This window comes from Procambarus clarkii, chromosome 60, assembly GCF_040958095.1.
Source record: "Procambarus clarkii isolate CNS0578487 chromosome 60, FALCON_Pclarkii_2.0, whole genome shotgun sequence".
Lineage (NCBI taxonomy): Eukaryota > Metazoa > Arthropoda > Malacostraca > Decapoda > Cambaridae > Procambarus > Procambarus clarkii.
In genome coordinates this window covers 14,500,071-14,517,237 of record NC_091209.1, presented here as the reverse complement: position 1 = coordinate 14,517,237, position 17,167 = coordinate 14,500,071, and the positions used below count along the sequence as shown (strand labels likewise).

Below are 17,167 nucleotides of genomic sequence, written 5' to 3'. Positions count from 1 at the left end.
CGCCTGCTGCGTCCTCGGTTCCTGTCCGGAAGTGGTGGAGCTCCAAGAGATCCATTACTTTTAAGCACCATTGTATTAACCAATGTACATCTTGTACCCCTTTAAATATCTAATAAAGCACAACACACCACGAAAAAAAGGGGGTGGTAGGAGAAAAGCATATAGAAAATGTATTGGAGGAGACCTAAACATCCCCCCTAATGCGTTATGTACTCACCTAGTTGTACTCATCTAGTTGTGCTTGCGGGGGTTGAGCTTTGGCTCTTTGGTCCCGCCTCTCAACCGTCAATCAACTGGTGTACAGATTCTTGAGCCTACTGGGCTCTATCAAATCTATATTTGAAACTGTATATGGAGTGTGCTTCCAGCACACCAATACTTAATACCTGGAGCTTATGGCATAACAGTCACTTCACCAAATTTATCTATCACGTAACAAGAACAAACATACTTATGAACTAACGGGTTTCCCGAGATCTTCACTATAACAAACATTTGATCACTTGAATGAAACTCTTTTATTTTATTGTTTTCCTTCGCTCGTCTCTCATAGCGCATGGTCATTTTACCCTGATATTTTCTTAAATATTCAAACTTACACTAAATTTGAAATTCTACTTGTAACATAATCAGAGCTTGTTCTAACATTATGGGTCCATGACCTTTCCTGTGAACACACACGGGCCAAGTACTTCATGTCCAAACATGAGGTAAAAACGACTATATCACATAACATTACAATGTCTCCCGGACTGACAACATCGGACAGGAAACCCTCATCCCAGACTTTTTTAGTCTGGACATAACAGAACCAGAGGATCGCTTTCAGAGTTTGGTGGACATCTTATTAATTCTTACTGATTCTCAGGACAATATAGGGTTGACATTTTTATTATGAATCACAATTTATATGCACTCAAACATTTAGACATAAAGTTAAGGCTTTGGTCTGCAGTATCTCGGTCAGTTTTTTTTTTTAATGAAGAATTTTACAAGATTTAATAAATAAAATCCATTTATTGTTTTCATTGGAATAGCTCCTAGAACTCCTATGGTTTGACATGTAATAATAAGTAGATACTGATTACCATGTTAAGTCTCGCTTAACCCCAGGCCACAAGAGACACACCAATTAGCTCTTGCCAGGTATTATTATGACAGTCTCACCACTTGGTCTCTGTAAGACGAGGACAAAGCTGAAGCTTCTCCACTGCTTCAAAAGATCATTATCACTATATTAACCGATAGTCCTTAAGTTAATTCTTCCTTATTGAAGGCTGAGTGATGACACTACTTCAGGCTAAAGTCTGTCTTCTGAAGACTGGTAAAGTAGACTTGAGACATGTTGGTGCGAACGACTGAAATACTCTTCTGACTTTCAATCCAGCTCTGAGAAAGTGTGAAGGAGTTCACCGTCCCGTCTTCCCCTTACTCTCGTTCTCCTTCTCTTCATGCATTTTCACCCTAGAGGTCAAAGGGAGATCCATATCACATTTCGCAGCAGTTGCACTAGTTACTACAAGTCTCCCATGAGTTACTTGGCCCTGACGTGACAGGAGTGTACTGCTGTTTTTTTTTATTTTTTTGGATATATACAAGAGTTGTTACATTCTTGTACAGCCACTAGTACGCGTAGCGTTTAGGGCAGGTCCCTGGAATACGATCCCCGCCGCGAAGAATCGTTTTTACAACCAAGTACACATTTTACTGTTGAGTTAAACAGAGACTATAGTTAAGGATTTGCGCCCAGTAAATCCTCCCCGGCCAGGGGACGATTTAATAGTATTTCATCATAACGGTACAGCCCGAACGACCACAACAAACTTTCCCTCTATCAGATGTCATGGTTTTACTATTACGGAATTGAAAACAGAAAGAACAAAACCGTCTTGTAGGGAATTCGAATTTAATGTTCATGAGAAGGCAGTAAATTGGTTGAAGGCAGTAAATTGGCTGTTATCCATCTTCCCTGCCCACCACGTCCTTCACATAATGGCTTCAGCGTTCAAGTGAGAGAGAGATAGGAAAAATTTAGCTTTGAGACATAACAACTTAATTTATTCAGCATACACGTTTCCATGTCCAGCCTTGCCGGTGTTCCCTATAAAAGAACATGCGGTTAGTGCAGGTCTCTCAGTCAGCTCTAGACTCCTGTGTCGGCCAGTGCTCGGTAAGTCGCCTTGACGTCCATCTTCTACGAAAAAAACAACATAGTTGAACAGTGGATCCTCCGCGTACACTCGATTTTAAATCCATGTCAATTCAACCTGTCCTCTCGTGCTCCCGCAACAGGCAGAAAATGGTGTACTACAACACCCGAGCCTAATCTAACCGAGCGACCACGCGTAGAAAACGTGAATGTTTGTGAGCCGCTATGATTTCTAGTACATCACATTTTGTCCGTTGGGAATGTTGGCGTTAAAATCCGATATATTATCCGTGAAGACAGTTGGTTTAGAGGGAAATAAGTGGCAAAAACGTAAACAAATAACCCAGCCCTTTCATTTCATATATGAAATGAAATATTTCATATATGAAATGAAAGTGACGACTTTTCGGTCCGTCCTGGACCCTGTTAGGTTGCCAGTCGTTATAATAATTACAGTTACGGTGGCCTGTGTCCCCTCACCTCAGCCCAGGTTGAGAACATTTAAATACTATACCTAAAGTAGTTTATCATAGACGTTAAGGAATGACTGAACATTCGTGGTATTTCTCAACATCAAGAATATCATCAAAAGAAACTTTACCAAATAAAGAGCATACATCAATACTGATTAACTTTTTGTTCACTTATCAGGTTAACTTAATTAACATCAGGTTCACTTAACTAACTTAACTAGTTAAGTTAGTTCAGTTAACTAATTAAGTTAGTTAACTAGTTAAGTTTGTAAAGTTAACTAGTTAAGTTTGTAAAGTTAACTAGTTAAGTTAGTTAAGTTAACTACAAATCCAGCACTGTTGTTATTTTAGACACGGTGGAATATATTACCCAAATGAATGATCTTCTCCACCAATCCTCCACATGCACCAAACTTAGGAAAAATACTCTTGATGACATCATCAAGTCCGTCAGTAGTAGTTTGTGGAAGTTTTTAAGTAACCATAACGATCTTCTTAAGCAATTTACTTACTCATCTCCTTCATTACAGTATCTCTAAGACCTTGCCAAGACTCATAAGCCTAGCTATCCTATTAGACCTGTCACTGTTGTTGTTGTTGTTATAGATTCAGCTACTCGGAACAAGTTCCAAGTAGCACGGGCTATGGTGAGCCCGTAACTTACCTGGCACAGGAGCGGGGCAAGTAGCACGGGCTATGGTGACCCCGTAATTTACCTGGCACAGGAGCGAGGCAAGTAGCACGGGCTATGGTGAGCCCGTAGTGAACTTACCAGGCACAGGAGCGGGGCAAGTAGCACGGGCTATGGTGAGGCCATGGTGAACTTACCTGGCACAGGAGCGTGGCAAGTAGCACGGGCTATGGTGAGCCCATAGTGAACTTACCTGGCACAGGAGCGGTGCTGTAGTGGACCTGTCATTAGTTCTGTGGGATCTATTTCTTACAAGCTCTCTAAATGGCTCACCAAAATCTTGTCTCCATTGTTAGAAACTATTTCATCTTCACACTTGACAAATTCAATTGAATTAGTTAAAAAATAAACAAGGTTTAAATTAATCCTGATGTTAAGTTACTCAGTTTTGATGTATGCTCTTTATTTACTAGAGTTCCTCTTGATGATATTCTTGATTACATTGTTCATAAATTCTCCAAACACTTAGGCTGAACGGTAGAGAGCGACGATCTCGCTTCATGCAGGTCTGCGTTCAATCCCAGACCGTCCAAGAGATTGGGCGCCATTCCTTTCTCCCGTCCCATCCCAAATCCTTATCCTGACCCCTTCCAAGGGCTATATAGTCGTAATGGCTTGGCGCTTTCCCCTGATAGTTACCCTCCCTTACTCATAAATTAATGAACCATGTTCTACCTTGAAATTGAAATTGAAATAAATTTATTGAGGATGTTCTACCTTTGTCTTCTGATATTATTGTCAATCTCGTTAAGCTATGTATGAAAGGATGTAAAATTTACATTTACTAATGAGTATTATTGACATACTTTTGGAATGACAATGGGGAATCCACTAATTATCTCCATTGCTTTCAAATTTGTACGTGGAATTTTTCGAAAATAAATTTGTTTGCAAAATTACCCCTGGAATCATTCCATGGTTTAGATACGTTGATGGCATTTTGTGTATTGGTCCTTCAAATGTAAATTCAGATGATTTTTAGCTAAACTTAATGATCAAGTCACCTCTATATAATTTACTATAGAGCCTGAAATTGATAAATGTTTGCCAGTTTTATATATACTTATTCATAGATTTTTCACTAAAGTTTAGTGTCTACAGAAAGCCTGTGACCAATTTATTGCATGTTCATTATTTATCAGAGCATATACAATGTAAAACAATCATTTTTCTCCTCTTTGTATCTTCAAGTCGATACACAGATCTTTGTATCTTTGAGCTCTTGAGATTGTTAGTCCAGATTTCTTGGATGAAGAATTTTAAGAATATTCCATTAGTCTCAAGCTCTGTTATCCGCTAGGGTTTAGGGGTTTTTTGGAAGTTTGCCGTAGCAAAGCACAATGTATATATTATAAAAAAATATGCACTGAGAAAATTTGCTCCTAATAAAAAAAAAAGGGCGGAATTTTTACCATATTTTCTGGGATCGAAAATATTGTCAAGGCCTTGAAACTTTTTGATATACATTTGTTTAATTATGAAAACGCAGTTGGAAAATTATTAGTTAGGAACAGTAGTGATAACTGCATCATTTACAAAATACCTTGTAAAGATTGTAATAAATTCTATATAGGTCAAACATCCAAAGATTTTAAATTTCGAATTTCTCAGCATAAATATTCTATAAAAAATGGCCAATTGTTTAATACTCTATTCATTAAATTGTAAGTAAATTCTCACCAAACTGATTGGGAGAAGTCTTCTTCAATAACTAATTGTAAAAACATTTTAAACAGAATCATTATTGAATATCCTTTAATACAAATTACAAAGCCACATAATGTTAACATTAGTAATGATTCATACAATTTAGATCCATTTTTAATTCATCAATTAAGAAACGATCTGAGTAAGATCATTAATACACAGTTATCACATTCATATCATTAGTATTGTTGCTGAAGCAACATATATATTCATACACCCAAGTACAATTTAAAAAAATATTGTTCATTATTAAATTCTTATTATTATCTTTTCAGATAGAGTTAATTCAGACCATCAGCTATGTGTGACGAAGAGGAACAGACAGCTCTAGTTGTGGACAATGGCTCCGGCCTCTGCAAGGCTGGCTTCGCCGGTGACGACGCTCCCCGCGCCGTCTTCCCCTCCATCGTTGGCCGAGCCCGTCACCAGGGCGTGATGGTCGGTATGGGTCAGAAGGACGCCTACGTCGGTGATGAGGCCCAGAGCAAGAGAGGTATCCTGACTCTCAAGTACCCCATCGAGCACGGCATCATCACCAACTGGGACGACATGGAGAAGATCTGGTATCACACCTTCTACAATGAGCTTCGTATCGCCCCTGAAGAGTGCCCCACAATGTTGACTGAAGCTCCCCTCAACCCCAAGGCCAACCGTGAGAAGATGACACAGATCATGTTTGAGTCCTTCAACCTGCCCGCAATGTACGTTACCATCCAGGCTGTGCTGTCCCTGTACGCCTCTGGTCGTACCACTGGTCTGGTGTGCGACTCTGGTGATGGCGTCACTCACATGGTTCCCGTCTATGAAGGTTTCGCCCTTCCTCATGCCATCCTTCGTCTTGACCTTGCTGGTCGTGATCTAACTGCATACATGATGAAAATTTTAACTGAACGTGGCTATTCCTTCACCACCACCGCTGAGCGTGAGATTGTCCGCGACATCAAAGAAAAACTTTGCTACATTGCCCTCGACTTTGAAAATGAGATGAATGTTGCTGCTGCATCTACTTCACTGGACAAGTCCTACGAGCTTCCCGACGGTCAGGTCATCACCATCGGCAACGAGCGTTTCCGTTGCCCTGAGTCTATCTTCCAGCCTTCCTTCCTGGGTATGGAATCTGCTGGTGTTCACGAGACCGTCCACAGCTCCATCATGAGGTGCGACATTGACATCAGGAAGGATCTCTTCGCTAACATTGTCATGTCTGGTGGTACCACCATGTACCCTGGTATTGCTGACCGCATGCAGAAGGAAATTACAGCTCTGGCTCCCTCCACCATCAAGATCAAGATCATTGCTCCTCCCGAGCGTAAGTACTCCGTCTGGATCGGTGGCTCCATCCTGGGATCTCTGTCCACCTTCCAGACCATGTGGATCACTAAGGAAGAGTACGAGGAGTCTGGCCCAGGCATCGTCCACCGCAAGTGCTTCTAAATTATACTTCATTGGAATGAAATTGAATTTGTAATCGCTGCAAATAAATTCACAACAAAGAATGGCCATGCGTTTTCCTTTAATTGAAAGTAAACAGTTAATTCAGATTTGTACTAAACCTACGCTAAGATAATTTAAGTTTGAGTATGTACAGTCGTATTTTTTTTCTGTGAGAGGACCTTTCCCAAGTCTTCACACAGACACACAGACACACAGACACACAGACACACACACAGACACACACACACACACACACACACACACACACACACACACACACACACACACACACACACACACACACACACACACACACAAACATTCTCTGCGGGCGGCTGTGGTGTGGCCGCTAAAGGCAGCGGTGGCTAGAAGGCGGGCCCGCGCATGGCAGCAGTAATTTGGCGGCAAGAGCAGCAGGACCGAGCATCACGTGCAGCTGTACTGATGTAAACAAACCCCGCGACGCACGTAACAACATGGGACTCATCATGCCGTAGTGGAAGTTTTGTGAGTTTTTTCCTTCCACAGACGTGGACATACATTTATACACTACTAATCAGCATATTATATATATATTATATATATATTATATATATATTATACATATATATGTCTATATCATACATAGTTAGAACGCTGCTACAGTACCTAGACAATTAGAAGGCTACTACAGTACATAATGCTAAACAGATACTACAACACATTTGCAGAATTAAAGAGCTGCCATAGGTGTAGATACATAGACAGTTATGGAGCCACTACAATACATAGACGGAGTTATAGAGTTGCTACAATACATATCAATACATATACAGTTATAGAACTGCTTCAGTACATGGGTATAGTTAGAGAGATGATACAGTATATATAGAGAGAAAGCTGCTACAGTACAATAAAAAGTTAGAGAACTGCTGGAGTACACAGAAAGTTAGAGTTGCTACAAGAGCGGTGAGAAGAGGTAGGCCTCGGGAATATCACAGAATAGAGGAAAAGTAGTATATGAAATAAACGCAAAACTCCAGATTACCAATTAGCTTCATTTTCGTTTTTCTCGTCCGAAATTTGAACCTTGACGTCAGTTTTGTTAATATTACGTATCCCGAAACTAGTAACTTTGGGATTATTAAATCGAATTTAATATAACTCTGATATTTATGAAATTTTCACACAAACGCAGCATAACAGGTGCTGCGAATAAGAATAGTTTGCCTACATTCAAAATATTGATTGTTTTTCATCATGTAAATATTCACAATTATCTGTCTAAAGCCACGTTTTGTTTAAATGAATTATAAGACGAATCAAAATCGAATGCCAGGATTGATAGAATACATTTTATCTTTTCAAAGATACCAATAATATTTGTTTGAAATGAATGTTTTATAAATGTATAAAAATATATACATTTTCTTAGTTATTTTAAATGCTAAACTTACATTTAAAATTGGCCAAAACAAAAATGTACACGTGGGAAAATATGGACTTGTCTCCTTAAACGCGAAAAGCCTTAAATACTATGAAAACTTGTTGATCAATCCACACACTAGAAAAATGAAGGGACGACGACGTTTCGGTCCGTCCTGGACCATTCTCAAGTCGATTGAGAATGGTCCAGGACGGACCGAAACGTCGTCGTCCCTTCACTTTCTAGTGTGTGGATTGGTCAACATACTTCAGCCCCGTTATTGTGACTCATCGCCTGCACCATGTAAACTTAATCGTGGTACCTGGGCACGTTGACAGTATAATTAACTACACATGACTGAGAATTAAATTACAAGGAATTTTACACCCAGAGGTGTACCTTGCGTTTAGTGCAAGTGTGCATACGTGTGTTAGTGTTTAGTGTGCATACACACTTGAGATTATACTTTAGTCCCGGACTACGTTTAGAACTAAAGTATACTTGCTACCTGGTTCGTAAACTATTGTGGTGGCCTAAACCCTATCCTGTGGTTGATAGGTTGATGAGTTTAGTGTTTTCCATTACGAATATGTCTCTCTAATGAAGAAGTTAGAAATACAGAAAATGTTAATATTTATATTACATTTTTTTACTGTGTTTTCTGTTGGGTATGAATATTGAATCGATATACTGTAGAGAGGTAAGTTATAATGATCATTTTATTAAGTTTTCGTATCTTTGGTTGTGGAGATAAATGGCTGGATCTATGAACTCTAATTGAACGCTGGATATATTAATAATAAAATAATAATAATGATAATCAAAGAATAAAGTGAAAACTCAACTGGAACTACACCGCCATAAATGGCATCTTACATGAATGGAGCATTAGTTAAAGAAAACTTCGCGACCCAATTTAATTTTGTCTTCACGTTTTCTGTAGTGAGAGTGTGCGGACCTCTCCTAATATACACCTGGGGAAGGTGTAGTGGAGGAAGCGTGCTAGTCGCAGGTTAAACATAGTCCACGGACCAGGGGCCAGTCTTGGCCAGTACACACAAAAACAGAGTGGCGGTCCTTATGTATGTGTGTGTGTGTGTGTGTGTGTGTGTGTGTGTGTGTGTGTGTGTGTGTGTGTGTGTGTGTGTGTGTGTGTGTGTGTGTGTGTGTGTGAGAAAGCCCTGCCTGGTGCACCAACCACAGCGGGACCTCCTGCTGTACAGGCTATTTATTCCTTGGGTAACATTACCGGAGGCCGCAGCCGCTGGTGTAAACATATCCTTGTTGGTCGTTTGAGGAGACGAGGCAGCTGGAACTACTTTTTCCCGTAGTATGATGGGATCCATGAATGGGAAAGTTGTCCTTGTAGGTTACCAAAGGATTAATAACGAACAAATGCAGATTATTACAAAAATTTTGTGAAACAGTAGACAATGATCAAATGTTTTTCTTCCTGGTAGGTGTTGATGTAATCAGCGTGGTATTGTTCCAACAATTTCTCTTGTACTGACAGTACAACTGAAAGCTTATGCACGCAAACCTCGCTTCTACAAGAGAATATGAAATTTGTATTCTCGTTTCTCTGTTTACATAGTCTATTGAGCTTAGTTTTAAAAAATTGTATATATCGTTTTTTTAGGTTGGGTTAGGCTAGGTTAGGTTGTGTAGGGTTGGGTAGGGTTAGGTTGGGTTAGGCTATGTTAGGTTGGGTTGGGCTAGGTTAGGCTAAATTAAGTAGGCTTTTAAAACAAGTTAGCAAACTGTCCAATGTGCAACGTAACATGTGCCTGGCTCAGGCATACCTGCAGACTGAATCAGGTAATGACAGTATAAATACATATTATTAGCACAAGACCCACAATGATGTAGTTCCACCCTGAGCAATGGCTTAGTAGCCAAACATTGCCGTGGACAAGACTCTACTGCTAGTCAGTTATCTCACACCACTTGTCCTTTCACTAAATTCATATCTTTGTTTGAAGAATTCAAGTTTGATAGAATCGAACAAAAAATCGGCAAATAATCATTGGTATTTGGGCCCCATTTCTCCCTACATAACGCTGATTGTATTACCTTGGTCCCTATTTCTCCCTACCTCATGCTGATTGTATTACTTAATACACTATTTCTCTCTACCTCAAGCTGATTGTATTACCTTGACCCCCAGTTATTACCCTGGCCAGATTCTCTCCTTGCCCTTCACTCCTATTTGTAGCCTTGTTTCGTATCACTCGCTACCTGGCTCTTGACTGAAAATACTTGGCAATGCGTAATTTACGAATTATTTTTTACCAATGCTGACAATCTCCACGCTTGATGCCGGAAACTATGCACTGAGGCTGTTGTTTAACAGGTCAGTATGTTAATTAGAGCTTCTCACGAGAGCAAAAGTTTCGCGTCTTGCTTAGCTAAGTTAAAAAAAAAAACTTCGGAGAATAGTTGGTGTGAGAAAAGATCAGGAATAGACAAAAAGAGAACTAGAGCCATGCACAAATATTGTGTGTGTGTGTATTTATGAAATTTGGGGATTAGAGAGGTTGGTTTGGTTTGGCTGGTTTCTGAGAAGCTAGTTTGTTGAAGAGATTGATTGTTAGTTTATTGGAATGATTGGTCGTTAGGTAGTTTGTGGGAGAGTTTAGTCGTTAGCTAGCTTGTGGGAGAGATTGGTCGTTAGTTTGTTGGAGTGATTGATGGTTAGCTAGTTTGTTGGAGAGAATGGACGTTAGTTTGTGGGAGAGATTGGTAGTTAGCTAGCTTGTTGGAGAGATTGGTCTTTAGCTAGCTTGTGGGAGAGATTGGTAGTTAGCTATTTTCTTGGTGAGGCTGGCCGTTAGCTAGTTCGCTGAAGAGCTTGATTGTTAGCAAATATGACTGAGGGATAATAATCTTCACGATACGAGCCCACTGGTGCCACGAAACCTATTTGCAATAGGACTAAGCACAAGAAACATTTCCATATCACACATGTATCCCTGCCAGGGAGATCACATCTTATTTATACACAGTATGACCAGGGCTGAGATGCCCGCAGCGCAACGGCCATTTCAACAGAAACGAAAACAGTCGAATGAGAGTAATTTTGTGTTGAACAGCAGCCAAGTGGACGTGCGCAGAGTGGCTGGACCTTATGTGGTCAGAGAGACCTCCGTCTCCCCACTGCCCTCACATGCCCCATGTTGTGCCCCACCTCCACACTTAACGCCCCCACATACCCCCACCTTGTGTTACACTCCCACACTTTGTTACCCCCTACGCACCCCCCCATCTTGTGCTTCACGCCCATACGTCATCACCCACACACATCCCCACCCTGTGCTTCACCCCCACACATACCCTCCCTGTGCTTCACCCCCACACATACCCTCCCTGTGCTTCACCCCCACACTTCAACACCCCCACCACAGTTTATTCTAACGGATATCTAGTGAGACTTGACAACACCTGTGTCCGAAGGTAACAGGAATTTGCAACAAAAACAACCAGGTCTGGTGTTATCTTATTGTTGAAACTGTTTATTGCAACGTTGCAATTCTGCGTATAATGCTCAGGAGTAATTATAGTTTCGTTTATTTCTAGCTGTATTTTGTATAAAGTTTGTATCTTAAGTTACTTCCTTGTCTCTTGTTGTGACATTCACAGAGTCGAGGAACAGTCTTGTATCTATAAGACTGAAAGTAAGGAACTAATATTTAACTTGTAAGAAGCCACGAGCACACAGTCTATCAAACTTTGTGTGTCACAGTCTATTAGACGAAATGTGTCACAGACTATCAGACAATATGTCTCACAGTATAACACGAGGTGTGTCAGTCTATCAGACGAGGTGCCACAGTCTATCAGACGAGGTGTGTCAGTCTACCAGACGAGGTGTCACAGTCTATCACGAGGTGTGTCACGGTCTAATAGACTAAGTGTGTCACAGTTTATCACGAGTGTACAAGACAGGATTTACCAAGCATTCCTTGTGTTGAAACAATGCCATTTCTTCCTAACTTTTGTTCCTGTCATAGAACATGTAATTAATTAAAAAAAAAGTATATACGAAGAGGAATGATCAAATCATCACGTCTCATCACCGGTTATCATCATGTCATGTGTGCTGCATGCTGTTAACATCAATTCATCTTCTCTAATACGCCGAATTTTTGTTAACGAATCTAGTAATCTGTTGAAAATATGACGTATTAGTATAAATTAAAGTATCATAGTATTATCGTTTTATATACAGGGCTTCGATAGGTTAGTTGCGTTGCTTGAGTTTGTACATTTGAGGCTACGTTAGCAGGTTAAACTGTTTTCTTTCTAAGAATTGACCAACCCGTTAAAAATGCGACGCTTCTGGTTCGACAAAACAGTTTAATTGTTTGTCACAGTTACAAATCAAGAGAACGGACTGGTTAGATACATTACAGATCTATATAAATAATTACTATGCCTACACAAGCTTATGAGGCTTTCATCCGTAACGCAGATGTGAAATACATTGTTGGAAATATCAGAACATTTATTTATTTATTTATTTAGATACAAGAAGGTACATTGGGTTTATGAGAGTATGCTATGTCAGGCTCTACTTATTTATCTTGCAACTAGATGTTAGAAACGCTTAACGTCTTTTATTATATCTTTATTAAAAACTCTTTGTGCCCACAAGATAACTGATGGCCCTTTAGTTTTCATCGTCAGTAATCAAAATAGTGAAACCTGAGGACAATATAAATACCTGGGAGTAAGTACTAACAGTAACATGGTAAACAGTGGACACACTAGACTCAGATAAAGACTTAAACCCTAAAGACACTCACGTGCAGGAGTACTGTTCACCATGTTAAATATACCAGACAATATCACATGATGCTTGCTAAAGCCCCTATGTGATTATCACCAATAATACAAAATTAAACCATAAGAGCAATTATTGTTTCTCCAAGATGTCCCAAGAATAATCAACATAGAAGAAGACTTAAGATTAGCAGCATACTAGAGAGAAGTATGCAAGTGTCCCACACGCGCATCGCCAAGAAGAACGAGACTGCACCTACTCAGGAAACAGCAACACTTTGTTAATTAACACTTTGTGAGTCCTCTGTTACGTCACCCGAAGAGTGTGGGAGGACTGACGCGCCGGTCCCACTGTCAACCAGACGTACTACAGGAGCTGTAGAGGTGCGACTGAACCACACTTGCATACCTCACACTCCACCCCGTCCGTCTAAGGTTTCCCAACGTCAAGAAACTGTCGTACTAAAGTGCCCTTTTTCTAACCTACAAGAGGACCCAAAACGGGACAGTATGTCAATTTCGCGAGTCAATTCATTTTCTAGTACGACGATTTTTGGCCTTAGGTAGAGTATACGTCAAATGCGACGTGCTATTAGAACACGTTGTACCATCAGTGTCAGACAAAACAACTGGCTGAACCCTACACTAAGAACCTTCACTTCAATTAGCTTCTTATACTCTGAAACCCACAAGATGATAAATAATTTCCTGTGACAACTTTCCAGCACATAAGAACGTCACATACAAGGTAGTAATGATCTCATGACATAAATCATAAATAACTTGCTCGTTGCACAGAATAAAGTCTTTGGAATAGTTTTCATATAGATACCTCCTAATACAAACATAACGCAATAATGATGGCTTAGGCAAAGCAGCACAAAACTCAATCTTGATTCCTCAGATATTAGACATTATGAGTGTGACGTCAACGGGAATAGCCCAGTCAAGCCACTTCGCTAACATTTTCATATTAAAACTTTCTAGCCTAGCCTAATTAAACTTTACCTAACCTAATTTGCACACCTTAATCCAGCCTAACTTAACGATATATCCAATTTAACAATGACAATTTAACCAGCCGTGTATTATTCGAGATCCCTCCTTCTCAGCTGAGCACTGGTTCGTGTAGCAACCGTGTGAAAGAATCGGCTCTTGGATGTGCTGTCTGGTTAGTAATATAAGAGTTACATATTTTATCAGGAGTGGTATTGGCTGTGAGATGAAAAAGTATTCTCTATTAGTCTTGCATCCTGAAAAACCTACGCTATATTATATCTCCCGAAGGGGCTACTTGTCATCTTGTCTGAATTTTACCAGTAGTTGAATCAATATATATATATATATATATATATATATATATATATATATATATATATATATATATATATATATATATATATATATGAGACCTTGATAAGTTGATAACTTTATATATATAGCTTGATAACGACGCCTCGGGCATTATCAAGCTATATATATAAAATGATGTTGGCACTCTTACCCCAGGAGCCAAGTGTCTGGGACGCAGTGGGGGACAAAGCTGTAGTGGTGATCCAGTTCTCTGTACTTATAGGACTTGGCTGATTCCCTGTGAGTGGCAGCGTCACCTGGATGTGCAACACTGAAGTCAATATAGGGGTTAACCAGGGTTGGTACACATATATAGTCCCGCACCAACTGTTTGCCGTTCTTGCAGGGGTTCACTGTGATCCCATCTGCGCGACCAATAAGAACATCAGAGTTACAGGGCGTTAGGTAACGGGGTTGTCTCTCAGCTGGGAATCCAGCTGTAGTGAGGCTCCTCTTGATGATGATGGTAACTCTAATATGCCTCGAGTGCCATCTTCCTATACTTTGGCAGAGCAGGCCATTCTGGCCGAAGCTGTCAGCCACCACCTGGCCCAAATATACCTATATAGTATTTGATGAGGATTGGTGCAGCAAGGCGGTGGGCCGCAAGTCCCAGGACAGAGCCGTGGTGAATTTACATTTCAATTAATTTTCCTTTAATTCTGAGTTCCTTTTCAAATATCCAAGCGCTAGTCCAACTAAGGATACTCCCTGTTACAATTTCTATTGAAACTCCTGATGCACAGTATCAGAAACGTTGCTACACTCAAGGAATATATACAATGTCACAATTCATTCACCTATTAATTACTTTAAATATACTGGACACGAACGAGTATAAACAACGAGTGACCGTTGTTAAAACCGAGGCGGCTGAACTCAGCAGTATCGTAACAAGCAGCATCCCCTCTTACTGAGGTGGCTGAACTCACGACCGAGTTCCTTGGCTAAACTCCAGCGTCGTCACCACTATAAGGAACTGGGCCAAACTCTTCACTTTGTGTAATATTCTCAAGCGGATCGTAGCCTATTCAGAAGATACCGTGAAGCAATTAGCAAGCCCCACTGATATGAACCACCCACTGACAATAACGTGTACGTTTGCCTGTCCCTTGAGTTACATAGTGACTGTTCCAAGAAGTCGGGCAGGAAGGGCTGCACTTGGCGCCAACCCACGAGGGTCATCAGGAGCCGTATAAAAGGGCAGGTTGTATCCAAGACACCTTAGTAGCCCACGGCTTCACCACGCTAGCCAGGTGAGCTGTTCCTCTCATCAACCACTACATACTTAATTCTCATATTTGATCTTCATTAATCGTTTATTAAACTCCCACTTCCTAAACTCTATACTTAACACACGTTATTAAATATAATGGTTTGTAACATATTTCTAGCAAATATTTTAAAACTTTACATCATGAGAGTGTCCTTTCGAATACATAGGCGGTTATAACACGAGTAATCTGTAAATAATCATTTTGATATTTTGTTAATGACGTCTGATTCTGATTTTATATAAATATATTTCAGAGCTCTTCAAAACAAGCACCATGTGTGACGACGAGGATCAGGTAGCACTCGTCTGCGACAATGGCTCCGGCATGGTCAAGGCCGGCTTTGCCGGTGACGACGCTCCCCGCTCTGTCTTCCCCTCCATCGTCGGCCGAGCTCGTCACCAGGGTGTGATGGTCGGTATGGGTCAGAAGGACGCCTACGTCGGTGATGAGGCCCAGAGCAAGAGAGGTATCCTGACTCTCAAGTACCCTGTAGAGCACGGCATCATCACCAACTGGGACGACATGGAAAAGGTCTGGCATCACACCTTCTACAACGAGCTCCGTGTTGCCCCTGAGGAGTCCCCAACACTGTTGACGGAGGCTCCCCTCAACCCCAAAGCCAACCGTGAGAAGATGACACAGATCATGTTTGAGACCTTCGGTATGCCAGCAATGTACGTGGCTATACAGGCTGTCATGTCCCTGTACGCCTCTGGTCGTACCACAGGTATGGTCAGTGACTCGGGAGACGGAGTAAGCCACAACGTACCAGTATTCGAAGGGTACGCCCTTCCACATGCTATGCTCAGACTTGATCTAGCTGGTCGCGACCTCACCATGTATCTCATGAAGATCATGACTGAGCGTGGCTACTCTTTCACCACAAGTGCAGAGCGTGAGATTGTCCGAGATATCAAAGAAAAGCTCTGTTACATCGCTCTAGACTTCGACAGTGAAATGAACGTAGCTGCTGCTTCCTCTTCGTTGGACAAATCCTACGAGCTTCCCGATGGCCAGATCATCACCATTGGCAACGAACGTTTCCGTGCTCCTGAAGCTCTCTTCCAGCCTTCTCTTTTAGGTATGGAATGTGCAGGAATTCATGAAACTGTTTACCATGGGATCATGAGGTGCGACATTGACATCAGAAAAGACCTGTTTGCCAACATTGTCATGTCTGGTGGTACCACCATGTATCCTGGTATTGCTGACCGCATGCAGAAGGAAATCACAGCTCTGGCTCCTTCGAGCATCAAGATCAAGATCATTGCCCCTCCTGAGCGTAAGTACTCCGTCTGGATCGGTGGCTCCATCCTGGCCTCTCTCTCCACCTTCCAGTCCATGTGGGTGTCAAAAGAAGAGTACGACGAATCTGGCCCAGGCATTGTTCACCGGAAATGCTTCTAAATAAGAACACTTAACATTTTATAACTATTTTTGTACTGATATAAATAAAATTAACTTTAGTTTCTGATCTTAAGTTTTTTAATGTGATCCATATTACACATGTAAACCTTTGGTAATATTTTTGTAAAACAAAATATTAAATAAGACATATAGCGCGATAGAATATTTCCTTAGATAAATATACAATTATGAGGATTCTATACCAATACACGCTTTTCCTAAATTGAATTTTCGTTATTATTATGAAACGGTTTATATAATACACAAATATAACGAAAATTAGTTTTCCATTGTCATTTGAATTGTTGCCAAGTATCGCAGGAAAATATAAAAAGTATTGAGAGCAATAAAGCTAAACACTATTGATACTGATAACGAAATAGGCCGCTTTTTTGTTTACAATGAAAAAGGCCGCGTTTTTATTTACAATGAAAAAGGCCGCGTTTTTGTTTACAATGAAAAAGGCCGCGTTTTTGTTTACAATGAAAA

At 40.6% G+C, this 17,167-nt stretch overlaps 3 protein-coding genes across 6 annotated transcripts in view; 2 read left to right on the top strand and 1 right to left on the bottom strand.

Annotated features, from left to right (window-relative positions):
• Positions 1–17,167, bottom strand: part of LOC123766797 (nuclear exosome regulator NRDE2) — a 177,868-nt gene that overhangs the window by 65,786 nt on the left and 94,915 nt on the right. The window lies entirely within an intron of this gene.
• LOC138353974 (actin-2, muscle-specific-like) lies at positions 2,131–6,518 on the top strand. The gene is made up of 2 exons (XM_069307547.1): positions 2,131–2,170; positions 5,296–6,518. The coding sequence occupies exon 2, from the start codon at positions 5,321–5,323 to the stop codon at positions 6,452–6,454; it is 1,134 nt and encodes a 377-aa protein (XP_069163648.1). The 5' UTR covers positions 2,131–2,170; positions 5,296–5,320; the 3' UTR covers positions 6,455–6,518.
• Positions 15,098–16,745, top strand: LOC138353973 (actin-2, muscle-specific-like). Its single transcript, XM_069307546.1, has 2 exons — positions 15,098–15,250; positions 15,525–16,745. Exon 2 carries the CDS (start codon positions 15,545–15,547, stop codon positions 16,676–16,678), a length of 1,134 nt encoding a protein of 377 aa, XP_069163647.1. The 5' UTR covers positions 15,098–15,250; positions 15,525–15,544; the 3' UTR covers positions 16,679–16,745.